General features: G+C 42.3%; 1 protein-coding gene across 7 annotated transcripts in view; it reads right to left on the reverse strand.

Moving 5' to 3' along the window:
• Nucleotides 1-6,668: 6,668 nt before the first annotated feature.
• MEF2C (myocyte enhancer factor 2C) overlaps nt 6,669-16,304 on the reverse strand; it is a 159,067-nt gene continuing 149,431 nt past the window's right edge. For 5 of the 7 annotated variants that reach the window (XM_058656352.1, XM_058656354.1, XM_058656357.1 and 2 more), the window contains 3 exons: nt 14,356-14,485; nt 13,629-13,764; nt 6,669-8,183 (listed from right to left, as the gene is read on the reverse strand). In XM_058656352.1, coding sequence (XP_058512335.1) covers nt 7,862-8,183; nt 13,629-13,764; nt 14,356-14,485 — 588 coding nt within the window. In that variant the 3' untranslated portion in view covers nt 6,669-7,861. The remainder of the gene's footprint in view (nt 8,184-13,628; nt 13,765-14,355; nt 14,486-16,304) is intronic. The other 2 variants (XM_058656356.1, XM_012927314.3) reach the window with 1 other exon arrangement.

The raw sequence follows: 16,304 nt of genomic DNA on the forward strand, positions 1-16,304 counted from the left end.
GTTGGTCCCTGAGAAACTGCAGACTTCCGGCACTGGTTCTCTTTGTGTTAGGGGCAGTGTGGGTCATGAGAAAGGACAAGGCCTTCCAACCATTTCTGATACCATAGGGGAAGTTCACATTTCTTCCTCCTTGTTGGCTTGGCCCCTAGGCCAAGCCACCACACTCAACAAGTTGATGTTCATCTTTGATGGAGGACAGAGATAGCTGCTGGGATTGGATCAAGAGTGGACGTCTAGCCATTGAGACATGAGATGTGATGGGACTGATACTTGAGCAGTCTGGCTGTTACACAAGCCAGGAGCTAGCTGATGGCCAGTCACCTGGAACATTTCCATGTCACCCTAAGTCAGTCCAAGGCAGAGAGGGGTGATTCAATGAGTACCTTCACCATTGGTGATGGTCACAGCTGCTTTCAGAACACAGAGAACTCAAGGGAGACACCTAGCAGGTGCATGTACTTGACTTCCCTCTTTCATCATTGGATTTTTGCTTAGAAACCACTCAGTGAGGGTGATATGTAGTAATACCCAAACACAATGGGAAAAAGATTTCCTCAACTCACAGAAAAGAAAGCTCATGTGCTCTGTTCTGGAGAGCTTTCCTTTGTCCCATTCAAAAAATCTGTTTAATCGTCCAAAGTTCCAGGTCCAAAGGAAACCTCGGGGATGGCAGCTGCTGCCCTCCCACGACGAGTTAGAATGGGCCCTGTCTCTATTCTGTTCTTCCAGGTCTTTCCAGTCTATGAGCAAGCCCAGGTACCACTTTCTTTTCTAGATATGCGCTCTTGATTCTTGACCTTGCCAGCCCCTCAGGGCAGCTCTTCTGATTACCAAAGGTTGTGAAGTAACGGTCCACACTTGCTGCTTTTGCACCTCCTACTGGAACAGCTGCTGTGGAGTCTTCTTTCCTCCTGGCTGCCTGCATCTCACTGAATGGCGTAGGGATCACTCACCACTGGGCAGCGTCCTTCCTGCCCCCTCCCCTACGCTGCAATCCTGAGCTCTGACTGTTGAGCTATGTCCCAGTTTGCCATGGAGACTTCTTCCTTCCTTGGGGACACTTGTTCTTGTCTAGCTGCTCCTTCCTGATGCCTTCACTGGTTCCTTCTCTTCTGTAGGGTTTCCCTCTTTCAGTTGCACTTCTTAACAAAACTCTTCTTTTCCCTGCCCCTGGACCAATGCATGCACAGGCAAGAGTTTTACCATGACTGCCCTATTAGCTTCAGCATTAGCTCATACCACAAGGTCAAATCTGTACTCACAACATGACCATGGATATTCACCAAACCCAGCACAGTGAACACTGAATTCACCACCTTCCTAACAAAGCAATGATCTCTCCCTTTGCAATTCGGACAATAATAGGATTTGAAAGACTTGACCTTAAGACCATAAGGTCAACCATTCCTTATCTACCATCACTCCACCCATTATCTTAACTGTTTGCTGAGTTCAGATAATTCCAATTCTACTAAATTTGTTAATTAATTGATTAAACCCCAGCTTTCTTAGATTGCAATTATGTAGTTGGACTCCAGTGAACTGTTCTAGTCCTGTCCCTGGCTGTCCCTGACACTTTATCTTAATTTTAGCAAATCTTTCTCTCGCTTTTCCAATGGTGTGCTTCTGTAACTACTGTTTCATCCAGGGCTGCCAGCATCCAGGGCTGCCAGCATCCAGGGCTGCCAGCATCCAGGGCTGCCAGCATCATTTGCAGGACTCAGGACAAATTACAATGCTGAAGTCTTTGTTGGAGAAGAAGGGAAAATGACTTCTGTAAAGAATACTAAACTACGGAGCTTTTCACACTTTTTCCAGTGTACATCATCTGCTCAGGCACACGACGGACTGTCCTGCTGGCTCTCAGACACAGCTCAGATAACGCTATGGAGAACATCAGTGTGCTGACTAGACAGCACATCGAGAGCACAGGTTCGGCAAAGTAGAGGTATACCAGGTTATCTTTTGGGCAAGAGTGAGATGTTCCTAAGGAGATCTGTAAAAAGCACATTGTAATTGTGATGAAAGAAAAAAAAGGCAGCAAGATTTTGCTGATTCCTTGTATCATTTTCTCACAGTAGGGCTATGTTGGTGATGTGACAATGTGTGTGTGTGTGTGTGACTGCAGGAGTCACAGGTCTCCCAGGTCTGCATCGCCCTCCTGCTTCGGTGCCTTTCTCAATCTTGCACAACCCTCCACAGCCTGCTGCAGAATGCCTCTTCGTGCTAGCTCATGTGGGGTCCACGCTCTGAGCCTCTCCTCTCATTCAAGGTGAAAGTGGTTGTACCTGCTGGGCTTCCTGCATCTGTGTTCATCCTGGAATCCACCAGGAATTACACAGAATAGCAGTTTAGTAACTATTTGCTGAAAACGAATAGAAAACAGAACAAACATTATTGCTGCTTTAGAAGTGACAGGCATATTGTCCTGAACTTCATTCTTTCTTCCAGAGCAGGGCTCACTATTAATTCAAAAATTCATGTTTACCAGTTGACTGGTAAGCGGGTGCACCCTTGCTTTTCCTTTTCCAAATTAATTATTATATCGGCCTCTTCAAGGACATCCCCTTTAGAGATTATAATAGAATTTTGGCAATGGATAAATTTTCTAGATTTAAAAATATTTATGAATTCATTACTACAAGTGGTAGGATAATAGTCTTTGATTAAAAATCTTATGATGTAGAAAAATGCTTCTGGAGACGGTTTTAGCCTTTTACTTAAAAAAAAATCACCTGTTTTCATAGTCGTGTTGTCACACTGAATTTGGACAAACACTGCGCATCTATGTAGGTTATCAAAGATCTTAATGCAACCTGAAAAATTTGCAAAATTAGATGTAAATGTTGGCCCTCAGGGTGCAGCAAGTTAGGCACGTGCTTGGGGTGTCTGCAGCTCACGTTGGAGTCCCAGCTTCTTTGCCTCCATTGGCTTGCTGCTAATGTCTGCTTTGGAAGGCAACAGAAGCTGGCTCCATTACTCAGTCCTTGCCGCCCACTCAGATGGGAGGCCAGACTGAGTGCCTGTCTCCCGGCTTTGGTTTGGTTCAGTGCTAGTTCTTGTGGGCACTGGGAGAGAGAATCAGCGAATGGCAGATCCTCTCCAGTGCTTTGTCTTCCATGTTGATTAAAAATCAGTAACCCTGAACGAAATATGTAAAGGTGAGCCTCTTGATAAAAACAAACAAACAAACAAACAAAAAAAAAACAGAAACAAGAAATAAAAACCAAAAAACTTTAACCTCTCCATGGCAGCTGAAGAAATCTCACCATGAAAGGACCTCCATCCCCAAGCCCCCACACCAGCGGCCACCCATCCGGCTTTCTGCACATTCTGGGTTGAAAACCGGGCAAGCTCCTTTGGGCTTATGAGAAGGCTGCTTTTAAGAAACATGAAAAATGTGAAGAGCAAAACATTGAATATCAAATAAAATGCACCACGGACACTGGATCACTAAGAAAGCCAGTAACTTTACTGAATTGTCTGCAAAATACAAATTATACCTTATTTCCAGGAGAAACTTGCGAAAATTTCCCACTTTGATTCACTACAGACAGCTGCGTTAAGTCCCTTGAGATACACAGACGTGGTTTAACTTAGTTATAACATCTTGTCATCTAGTGGCGACAAAGTCCAGCTTATGCCGCTGTGAGCCATTAGTTGAATATTTGTTGCAAATGCTTGTATGCCCTCATTGACAAGCTATTGTCATGACTGCCATTGAATGGAAACGAGTCCCCAGGAAAAGAAAAGGAAGATAAATGATATAGCCAATGATCGATAGAAGCAATCCAAGGCCTCTGCCTACGGTGACCCAAGACTTCCCTGGCACACTGCACTCAGCCCCAACTGAACTTGCCACTCAGCTGATTGCTCGGAATGACATTGAGGTATGACTCAATCTGAGGTACGAACAGGGAAGGCGAAAGTGCAACGCCGATTGGGCGAATGGCCAAAACGGACAAATTGAATGTGGAAGAGTATGTGGCTTGGATTGCTCCACATCTTTGGTTAAAACATATTACGAAAAAGCGTTGATTACATCTGTGTCTGATGCATGCTAACAGACACAGTGTTCTAGCCATCTCCGAGAGATTTGGAGTGGTAGGAAATTAACGCCACGCAAGTGACAACCCCACCGCAGATGGCACGGGTGAGGGCGGCTGAAATGATCCATGCTCAGACAACAGTCTCTACTGAGGGTCCCAGTGGCTGCTGTTCCTTCTATTTTTTTTTTTCAAAATAAAGAAATAAATACAAAGCATTTACTTTGGAAACACAAACACAAGCAAAAAGGGGTAAACAGAAGCTACCTAATTCTCAAGATGCGTGTGTAAAAACAACAATCCATGTGTGTACGAGGGCAAACATTCTTTGAAAAAGTGTGTTGGAATCTCTTATCCTTTTAATTCTCACTTTAGTTAAGCATTCAGTGATCTGAGGATGACAGGTATTTTCATATTCATCATTACAAAATGCTAAATTCCACTTTTGGGAAAAAAAATAAGTCATCTTACTAAAAAACACAATTTTAAAAAGTTTGAAATGAACAGCGTCCAGGCACCAACACGTACAATATACAGGCTGTGTAACTGGCGTGATCTGTATCACTGATATAGTACCAAATCCTCGAGAACAGGATTAGATGGAACGAGACTTGGAGCTGTGTAAAGTTGCCACTCAGAGTTCCCTTGCAATGGACAATGTTGCCTACAATGTTACTTGGGTTATGCGAAACAGCACGCCCACAGGGCTCTGCCCTGACCGCCTGAATACAAAGGATTTGTTGTGATTAAAAACCAGGTTAACTTTGCAGATACAATTAGTGGTGAGTTCCAGGTAAGGTATAAGGGTAAAGATAGACAGCAATTGTTTACAGAAAGTGACTCTTCACAAGCAAAATTGTGCTTCTCATGAAATCATCTTTACAAAAATGCTCCTGTTATCACTCCACTATCTTGCCACCACTAACTACGAGACCAGGCAGTGGGAACAAGAGATATCTGGTATCCATTTTTAAGCGATTCTGTTCTTTTCATGTTTTTATAAAACTATTGTCAGAACTGCTATAAATAGCCAAGGCTTTGCTGGTACTTTTGCTTGCTTTATCTTCAGCATCAGAAATTCACCTTTTCTTGGTTGCTGAGGCAAATTGCAGGTATAAAAAAATTAATATGGCTATTTCTTCAGATTTTTGTAGCATGACCCTTTCCCACCCACTGGTACAATTTTACCGATAAAGGAAAAAATATGCTTTCCAATGACAAAGAACATTTGTGACATGTTTGCATATTTTATAGACATTAAGTGATAAGGATGGACTGAAAGAAAGATGACATCTAGTCTATGATGAGGAAAATGATTTTCTGATTTTCTTCTTTCTCCCCCCCCCACGTGTGTATGCGAGAGAGTGTATTTTCAGGGATGGTTTTAATGCTTTTCCTCTGCATAAATGGTGCTATTTCATGTTCCATGGATACCTTGAGAGTGGGATATATAACAAATGGTTGATAGATTATTTTTTTTTCCTTTTTTTTTTTTCTTCTAAGCATATAAAACATCAGTTAGTACAAGGCAGGCTAGCATCCTGTATGGATACAACCTAAGGTGCACTGTGGTCTAATGTGGATTTCCGATCAAGTTAAGAAAAATATAGCCTAGTTAATAAGGTCTCGGCTTCTGCCACCCAGCGGCAGCCGGTTACAACGAGACATGCATAGCAGCTATGCAAGTGAAAGAAAACACAGACGGCTAAGAAACGGCCTGCACGCAACAGAGCAGTGCTGAGAGGTCTCTTTGTATCTTCTTTGCTGTGTATGTTAATACTCGTGTTTGGAGATGAATCAACAGATCTTCACATTCCAAGAGAAGAAAAATCATTCCTGGACTAAAATAGCTTTTAACAATACATCAACTTAAATTTTCTTTTTATGGCACTCACTTTTTAAAGGGCCTGAAGATGATTCCCTTATAGACGAGTACTAGACAAGAGTTATATCTCCTTGGAAAATTAAAAAAAAAAAAAAAGGGACATAGAGAAGTTCTTTAATGGGATTTCTTGAAATGGCTATTAAATCTCTTTATTGAAGAAAAAAATGACATACATGCTTATGCAGAAGTGACATGTGGGGGGTCCTGACACATCGACATTGTTCCAAACAGTCCTAGATTGCTGACAAGATTGTCAAGGGTCAGTTAAAATAATTAAAATTGAATGACGAAGCAACTAGCCCTTCCTATCCCTGCTTCCTTCTTGTCTAGCACCCAGGCTTTCCCATCGGTCTTTTGTGGGAATCTGGTCTTCACCGAATAGACTCTATCACCTGCTTCTGGGGCTGTGTCTGCAGGACAAAAACCCCGGACTGGCTTCTCTATTCTGGGCATATTTCTAAAGAGCATGTCAAAAATTCTAGGCTGAAAACCAACCCCAAGACTTTGGAAATGGGCAAGTTAGGGTGTGCACTTACTGAATTCCAAGAGGCATGGTGAAATGATGAGGTCAGAAAAGGGCCCTGCATTTGGTAAAAATGCGAAACACAAGACAAAAGTTGCATGAAAGAAACCAATTAGTATATCCAATGGATGTCCGGTGACCCAACAGATGGCTTAGGTATTCGAAACAACTTAGGGTGTTGCGATGTGGTATGTTCTAACCCCACAGGTTATCCTTTTATTGACAGCTGACCTTGAACTTATAAAATGTATGCAGAGTAAAAGAAAGCAGAAAGAAAATAGTTACTCAAATGTGCAACCGCACAGATATACTCCCCTCCCTGCTATTAAGATAACAAAACTTCTGCTATGACCATAATATTATATATATTAGAAAGCTATACACAAGCATGTTAATTTCACAGATTTTTTAAAAGATTCTTAATATTTTATATAATTAGAAATACACATTTCAAAAACAAAACTTCTACAAAGAGAAAACAGTAATCTTGGTTAGCAAAGCATGAGTTCTTCATGGCTTAGGGCAGTGCTTTCTATACAAAAAGTCCTTTTTGGTTTTTTTACAGGACTGTTTTTAAAATATTAGCGAAGCTATCGAGGGGGCAAAAACACATTTTGGCTTAAGTAAACTACAAAAAGCCACAAATGCTTTGCAAACTCTGTCTTACCTTTTATATGAAAATAAGCAAAATGTAATGTACATATTTTTATATTTTTATTTAATAAGAGATGCAGACCCAGATTTCTTTATTTAATTAAATACGTCAGCCCTCAAACTCCACATGTTTTGTATTTTTTTTGTTGTTTTTTGCTTTTTTTTTTTTTTAAAGATAGGTATGGTCCTCTTTTTAATGGTCTTTGATCCTTTTCAATGAGTGCCATACTGCAGGTTTGCGAGCACGCTCGAATGTTGGGTGACCAGGCATATTCCTAATTTTTACGAATGGCCACCCACTGCTGGGTCTGTCCAAACTTTAATACATTTTATTTAATTTTTTTCTATATGTTGCATACAGCTGCTCTCTTTTTCAGTAAAGATCTGCCGCTTTTGGCAAATGTTTCCTTTTTTCTATTTACATGTAAATAACGTTGAACCTGCAACATGACACTATCTATTGTAACATACATTTTGCAAAGGAGCACAACAGTGAAAAGAAGTTAGCCTTAAAATCTATTTTGTACAAGTGTTTTGTTGTACAACTCAAGTGCTAAGCTTATCTCAGCATTTCTGTTTATCTTTATACTGTATCACTGAGGCAATTTAAAAGTACTTTTACAAAACAGAGTACCTGACTTTTTTTTTTTTCCACACACGGCACATATAATGCATATCGACCCCCCCTCCCCATTAAGGTATAGCACACACACACACTGCAAGAAAAAAAAAAAACTAGTAAGTAATATGTGATCATGTCGCCCATCCTTCAGAGAGTCGCATGCGTTTGACGGAGGGACTTTCCCTTTCGTCCGGCGAAGGTCTGGTGAGTCCAATGGGGGAGTGGAATTCGTTGCGATGATCCTCCCGGTCGCTGCCGTCGTACGAGCTGCTGCAGCTGCTCAAGCTGTCAACAGGAGACCTCCCCGCGTCGTGGCGCGTGTGTGGTGGGTATCTCGAAGGGGTGGTGGTACGGTCTCTAGGAGGAGAAACAGGTTCTGACTTGATGTTGAGGCTTTGAGTAGAAGGCAGGGAGAGATTTGAACTCTGAGATAAATGAGTGCTAGTGCAAGCTCTGTAGGAGGAAAGGAAACCCAGTTACAGATGGAGGAGGCCTGGAGGCCCCAGGAACTCACAATTACATCATACATCAGCTTCAAGACTCGCAGAGACACCAGAGCATGCCTAGACTGCCTACGGTGGGCTTGGGGGTGCTCAGGGGCGTTGCTCGCTTAGGGCCACTGAGGCCACACTGCGCCTGGCCCAGGTGCTCAGGAGCTCCACCATACACGGGGCACTCTTTCAGAGAAGTTTCGGACAGGAGGCAGCTGTGGTGTTTCTACCCTAGACAAGTTCCCAGAGGGAAGGCCCTATGCCGTCAGACACACCTCTGGGCCTTTGAACTGGATCTTGTTGGTGGACTAATAACGCCTGAATGAGCCTAGTGGGTTGAGATACATGCTTCCTTCCAATGGGTTAAGTGTGTATAAGTGGAGTTGCAAAGTTTTTTGAGAGAGTTGAAGAGAGTTCAAGTTTCAAATGCAACAGAACCCATGGAGAGCTACACAGCCGCCCATATCTGATGATTAGCTTGGTGGGGGAGAAAAAGGGAACCTGAGAGAGAGAGCTCCAAATCTTTGGAGAAAGCATTGATCTTAAAGACTTAAAACTACTTAGCCTTTCCATTCTACTACAGACCGCAAGACAATTGGACTTACAGAGCATTCAAACACTGCCATTTCTCTTGTCATCACCTCAACTTTGCTACCATTGCCTTTCTCTCTGGTGGAGTCCCTACAGCCCCTTTTTACCTGCCCTGGGTTGATGCACTCATGTTGTGAGGACAAGGGTACAGTGTAGGCAGTCCTGGCCATTGCTATATCCTATAATCCTCACTCCTCATTCCTGCCCTGGGAACATCATTACTCCATAATGGAAGCGGGAGAGTGGCAGCAGGGAGCCCCGTTTTGTGTACAAGCACTCTGACCAGGATAGAGCCACCTGCCACTGCCCTAGCATCCTGCCTGCACGGACAGCCACGGCCACAGCCAGCATCTCTTGACCACACTGCTAGGTCCAGGAGCCTCTTTGGTCCAAAGAATCTCCATCAGGAATTAACCCTACGGACACACCCATTTTCAACAAAGGTGACCAAGCCTGTCTCCGAATAATTAGGCTGCTCCCCATGGGAGACGCTGTCTTGCTGAGCAGTGAGGGAGCAGATGTGTGTTTTTGAGAACAAAGTGGGGGTGACGTGGGCTGCGTTTTTTGGAGATGAGCGAGAGGGACTGAAGATTGACTACGGGGCTATAAAATGTGGCAGAAATGAGTTAATCTGTGAGTGATGTTTTATACAAAAGCACCACCTACCGGCAAAGGCTTGTCTTCCTTCCCTTATTAATAAACCAGCTAACGCACAGAATATTCTAAAGGAGAATTATTTCTCTACCAAGCTTTTCTCTGGCTTTTTATGATCTGATGTAATCAAAGGGTCCTTATTGTTTTATATCAAAGGTCTCATGATGAATGAATATAATTTTCAATCACCTGTTTATGCGTGGAGCTATTTATTTGTAACTTATTCTTTCACAGTCTCTATTAGTCTACTAGTTTTCTAAGAGTTTTAATTAAATAATCTTTAAATCAAGGAGATATTAAAATGAGGAGTGAGGGAGGGAACACCTGTATTTCAAAAGGATTCAGGATGGTGGACTATTTTATCTTGGTTCAAAGTTACTTAATGATTCATTTTGATGTTTGAGGAAATCATCTTTTGATTTCTGAAAGAAATAATTTTCCTCGCTCTGGGTAAGAAAGATTATTTCTCTAAAATTTAATTAAATGCTTTGACTAGGAATCACACAACTGTTTAATAATGAATGTCAATTAGGAGCCTGAAAATAAAGTGGCATATCAATAAATACTGTTACGTGCCCTTTGATGTTTAGATCAAGTCTTCCCAGGCAGAATGATACGGGGAAAATTAGAAAAAAATTAATAAGTTGGGCTAGTATAAGCAACTGATCTAAATACATTAATCAAAAATAACATCCAAACGCTGCTTCTTTCAGTTAGATTTTGGACGCTCTGTCATCCACGTGTTGCTGCATCTGTCTACGTTAACTGCCTGGCGTGTGTCTTTCTGTACATCTTCCCCACAAAAGATGTAACAACGACTGCCAGTTCTTTCCTCCTCGGAGCCCACCCTGCGTCTCTGCTGCTGATACTTCCTTTGAGACAGAAAGCAGTCATGAAGTATTACGAGTAAATCCGGTGACTATGTCACAGTAACGAAATCTAAGGGATCCCTTAGGATTGGTGTCCTTAGACTCTGAGGTGGGACCCAAAAGAAAATGACTAGTCTCTTATCAAAGAAGTGTTTTCTTGAAAAGAAAAAAAAAACAACAACATCATAATCACTCAACCTCATATGTGCTAGATCTGAATACAAGCATGTTGGTCTATTTGCTTTTGAGACAAAATTACAGACACAGATAATTGTAGAAGCAGGTAGTGGTGAAATAGCTCCCCTGTGTGGGCGAGTGATATGGAGGTAGGTGGAGAGAGGAAGCGAGATAAGCAGAAAGCCCAGATGCAGTCCTGCCCAGGCGTACACGATGCCTATCCTCGCCCATCATTGTTCAGAACGAAAAATGGCTGGAGAGATTTATCTGTGTTTCTCACTGCCTTCACCTGGAAGTTAAGACTATCCAAGACATTTAACCTGAGCTTTCAAAACTCTTCTCTACGTAATCTCTCCTGGACACCCACATCAACATGAGGGAGGCATGCAGATGCTGTAAGGACACTCTTTTTAGGACGGTGACTGAGAAAAATGTCTAAAACTTGTATTCAAGTATCAATATTCAAATGACCCCTTAATTCTTTCTCTGCCAGTCACACTTCTCTTTACAACCAATCAATGGGTACTGTGTGTCTAACTCAGTCAGATAAAGTCAGACACCACACAGCTTCAAAAAATGGTTAGAGCTGGAGGACATTGTGTTGAATGAAACAAGCCAGACACAGAGAGACAAATGCAACATGTTCTCCCTTGTATGTGAGAGCTAAACAAAATGAAAAAAATACCTGTGTTTGGCAGCTTTGCTGCAAATTCTTATTTTTTGTCAATGGTTTTAAATATTTGACAAACGTATAGGAATCATGCACTATTCTAGTATTAGTGATTTTGTGACTATTTAAAATTTGACTTTCTATGAGTGAAGCTGAGCAACTTTTCATCTAACTGTGGTTTCCAGCACTTGCCATCTTTCTGCTGGGTTACAGTCTTGTTTTTGTTTGTTTACTGAACTCTTTCTTTAGCTGGGCCCTTAAATCTTGGATTATAATGTAAGCCAAAAATATGCTATCTCAAAAAAATAAAAAAAAAGGACAGCTTTGAAAATTTAAAATTTAAAAGGACAAAAAAAAAAAAAGAATACTTCATCTGTACTTTTGCAATTCTGAAAACTGCGGTCACCATCTTGGGCTGCTCAGAGTACCTACTTCAGGGAGCGGGTCACAGTCCATGATGTGGGCTGGAGGTGGCAGGCATCTAAGCAAATGCACCCACTACACAACTCTCTGTGATTATTCAGGCCTGGAAAACCTGACACTACAAGGAACTAAAGTAGATCATGCATGTATTTTACATCAATATTACAATTTGGGATTTCTGGGAGAAGAATTTCATGGTGTGGATATGGGGAATCCATTGGAAAGAATCTTCTTGCAAAAAGGTGGTGTGTGTGTGTGTGTGTGTGTGTGTGTGTGTGTGTGTGGCTTCCCTTGCTGAGGACATCCTTGAGACAGGAGCCCTGCTGGGAGGCGTGATGCCACGTGCTGTGTGTGTGTGCATTTGTCTATGACAGAGGGAGACAGAGGGTGTCAGTAAGACTGACTGGGTCCTTCTGCTGATCTGAATGAACTAGGAAATGATTGGGTGTCATTAAAGCAGACAGACAAACGTTGGAGCCCAAAAAACCAAAGGCTGCAAGCTTGGCTGTCGTCGTTTGGTCTCCCTCTACCAGGACTGTGTCTGGTTTCTCATCTGTGTCGATCTTTGTTTAGGGCACCAGGGAATGAGGTTCTCTGCACACCACAGAGGAAAATGTGAAACGGTGCTCCAGTTAAGACATGCACATAAATACATGTTTGTAGGTGAGAAAGCACATTGTCAAGTGTCATATAAAAAAAGCACATTCAAAGAGCCTGATTTTTTTAATGCTGGTAATTTCTAGAGCAATCTAACCCTACCACAGATGCATTCTGCACACAATGAGACGTAGAGTGACTTTCGTTTCTGATGAAAAGTAGGCAGAGTGATTTACCGGTATGCACAGCAGTGTGACGTCACACACACGTGTTGGTGATTGTGTTCTTAGGTCTACTTGGAGAGTGAACATTCCAGAGAAAGCTTACACGTCTCAGGGAGAGTCACTCTGAGCGTGATAAATACTTGACGTATTTATCCTTCAAGACCCTTCAAGGAAGTGGGGCAGCAGCACCACGGGAATGCATTTCAATGATTATCCTAAATGAACACGAAGCAAGAATGACTGGAGGATGCCACGGGATCACTCATCTACGTGAAAGCCGGAGAGGCAGCAGTCGAGGCACACGAGAAATGTGCTGTCAGTCAGGGATTTCTATTCCAACTCATCTTTTAGTCTCCCTATCTCCTTAGAAGTGTGGGTGTTAAAATAGTTCATTAATAAAACCAAACGGTCCAGCAGAAAAGCCAAAGTGAGTTCAGTGTGTAGAATGTCTCTCTAAAAACTCAACTTGAAATATTATATGATCTCTTTGTATTTCCTCTTGAAGACTAGATGCAGTTTAACTTAAAGTTCAAGTCAGGTCCCTCACTTTAGTTCACATTGTAATTTTTTTTTTTTTTTAAGAACTAAGGATCGTTTTATAAGAAGTGTTGTGAAGTACTGTTTCAATGACATGAGTTGTTTCTATGATAAAGACCTATCTCAAAACTGCCACAAGGGGGCAGAAAGACACATTGTCTGTCTTCAGCAAATAGAAATCACTTTTATAACCCAATTTATAGTATTGCTTGTACTAATCAGCCACATCTTCAGAGATTACTTTTATATGGTAACTATAAATACACAAATGTTCTTTGAGTGCTTCTAATGTATCAATGCATGAACTTTGTAGTTTGTGCAAGTGAGAGACTCCAGTATCTTAAATGCTCAAAGCAACTTCTCTACATATCCACATCCCATGTGAACTGGGCAAAAATTCAGATGACAGCTCTGCCTGTTACAAAAAAGGAAGCAAAATGTGGCCGAAACACGTAGGAATTCACCTCACCATCACAGAGACCCCTGTTCTTGCAAAGAATAAGGAATGTAGTCACATCAGAGGTACTGATCTGACAATCATTTCCAGGTTTCCATGAAGCTGAATCTTCTGACCCACGGGCTATGAGAGCATGCACTCAGAGATGGCCATGGTCACTTAAAAATGCATTTGAAAGTGACGTTACAGAAGAGATAATGCTGCTTACCCCAACTGGCTGAGGGCAGACGGTGGCATGTTATGTAGATGCTGCTGTTGCCAGCCGGTGACTGAGCCGAGGTGGAGAGCGCTGGCGGTGTTAAAACCAGACAGAGATGACAGGTCTGCACTGCTCAGAGAATACTCTAGAACAAACAAGGGGACAAGAAGGGGGCATCTGAGCCAGGCAATTATCAAGCAGTCAACAGCGCATACATGTCAGTTTCAAGAGTGCTCTACTGGCATTTATGGTTAGCAATCATTTTTTTTTAAATTTATGCAGGAGAATGGGGTTAAAGCAACAGGAATATATCACATATCAGGGTAGGTATTTCATGAGAGCTTCCAAGTCATTCAGCCAATAATTCTACAATGTTACACACATCTCTAGAAGGAACGGAATATATGTGTTTCACAATCTAGGAGCATGTTTTCAGCAATCCTGCAAAAGTGAGCTTTCTTGTCTATCAAAGAAATAACATCTCTGGGGTTGTTTTTGTTTTTGCCACCATTCTAGTCTGAGGTTGGGTAAACCAAACTTCCTCTCACTTGAGAAGGGAAAAGGTAGGTTTCACTTTGTCATCATAAAGAATAGGACATGTATAGGACCCAGGAATCCACAGCTATTGAATCCCAGTTATCTCATAGAGTAACAGATAATTTTTTTTCCATCTTGTTTTTTTTTTTTTTAATAAAAAGTATGCCATGCACTGTTTGCACATGGCCAAGGCACTCACCGGTACCATAGGTTGTAGAAATGGCTGATGGGTATCCTCCCATTCCTTGTCCTGGTAAAGTAGGGGTTGCCACGGAAACCACCGGGGTAGCCAACGACTGAGCCGACTGGGAGTTATTTATCCTCTGATTCTTTTAAAGTAAATAAAAAGACATTATTGGTGGAATTCTTCAGGAACGTTAAAAACGTGAGATTTCAGCATGAGTTTTGCACTTAGAGATAACTTGGTACAAAGCTCATGAAATTAATCATTTAACATGTGTCTCTATGAACTCTGCCAACCCTATCATTTACAACCTTTCAAGAGACCAGTTGTTGCCATGGTAACCCATTACATCAGTATCTCCTAGGCAACTGAACTAGTTACAAGTACCACTGCTTTATTATGGGTAAAAACAGACTATGTGGAAAACTGATGAAATATGTATACTGTACTTTCATTGTTTCAGTTTTTATTCAAATGTAAATTTTTTTAAAAATGAAAGCTCACTATGGTGGTTTTTACATTCACTTCTATGTACAGCAGAGCCATGGGTAGGGCACATGTCATGGTATGCCCAGCAGGTGGTGCTCTGACCACTTCTTCAGGTCCCTTGGACACTTCCCTCCAAGGAAGGCCTGGCCGCCAAGGTGCATTTAACTCCTTGCAGCAAAGCAACTCCACAGCCACCCAAACTTCAAGTCATGACACTTTCACTCTTGGAAAAATAAATACCTTGGTTGTACGTAGCCAAAGCCACTTTGTGTGTGTGTTTGTGTGCCTCTGAATTTTAACTGTAAATTAAGTCCGCAGTTATGGGAAAGACGGTCTTCAGCTGCAGAGGTTGGGACTGAAATAATAAACAATTTGGCATTCTTTTCACCTGTGAGTGCCGCTAGAGATCAATGCCATTTAGATACCGTCAGCAGTCACAGGCTCTGGTCACACGCAGCTACCACCTCCCCGAAGGCAGTCGTGGGCCTTTTATTTTCTCAGACCCTCCCAGAGAGAAGCCCTCTCCCCACTCACCAAGAGCAAGTCGACATCCTCAGACTGAGAGCGTGGGGAAGGAGTTGGAGTGATTAGTGCCGGTAAATATTTATAATGGGGCAAAATCTTTCCAACAAAAGGAAAAGCAGCGTCTGATAGACACAACAGTTTAAACAGTTTTGAAAGCCAGACTCTGCAGATAACTCCCTACAAAGGCATTCTTTGTTCCCCTTAATGAGGTGTTTGTCTCAAATGTGAAGACCATCCATCCCATTTTCAGAACAGGTCAGTGTCTCCATGCTCATTATCTCATCACTACATGTAAGAAGGGGCTGTGCTTGGGAAGCCCACGTGCTGAAGGAGGGACCCCCACCTGGCTGCCAGGGGGAGCCCCGACGGACCGGTGACCCACTCCAGGCAGCATCCATGGGAAAGCATTAGGGCGAGCCACAGGGCATCAGCTGATGGGGACACTTGGGCATGCCTGGCCCACGCTGCCTGACTGGCGCCCTGGGGGAGGCTTCATTTATTAGATCCACCCTTTCCCAGAGGGAATGCTGCGAGCTCTGTGATTTTTTTGGGGGGGGTGGAGGGTCGCTCTTAAATTTCATCTGCACTGGGCTCTTAATAAACTAACCAACGTGCATGGCTGTGTGGCCCTGAAGCTTGTCGCAGAGCACAGAAAGAGAAGAAAGAAGAAGAAAAAAAAGGAGACATGTTTCCAGAACAATCTAAATTTGCCTATTGAATGTTGATTTTAAACCTCTTCGCTCTTAAGCAAAGCTCATGTGGAAAACACAGAAGTAAATCTCTCTGTGGTTGGATTCAGTATTATTCTCATCTGAGGGTTGCAGACGTGAAAGACAGACAAGGATGGGGCTGGAGAGATTCTATGTATTTAAATATATGTTTTTCATCAATTCTTTTTCTTATAAGTGCAACACTGCTGTTCTGATATAAAATAAAAATCTCTGTTCTGA

Source organism: Ochotona princeps, chromosome 28, assembly GCF_030435755.1.
Source record: "Ochotona princeps isolate mOchPri1 chromosome 28, mOchPri1.hap1, whole genome shotgun sequence".
Taxonomy (NCBI): Eukaryota; Metazoa; Chordata; class Mammalia; order Lagomorpha; family Ochotonidae; genus Ochotona; species Ochotona princeps.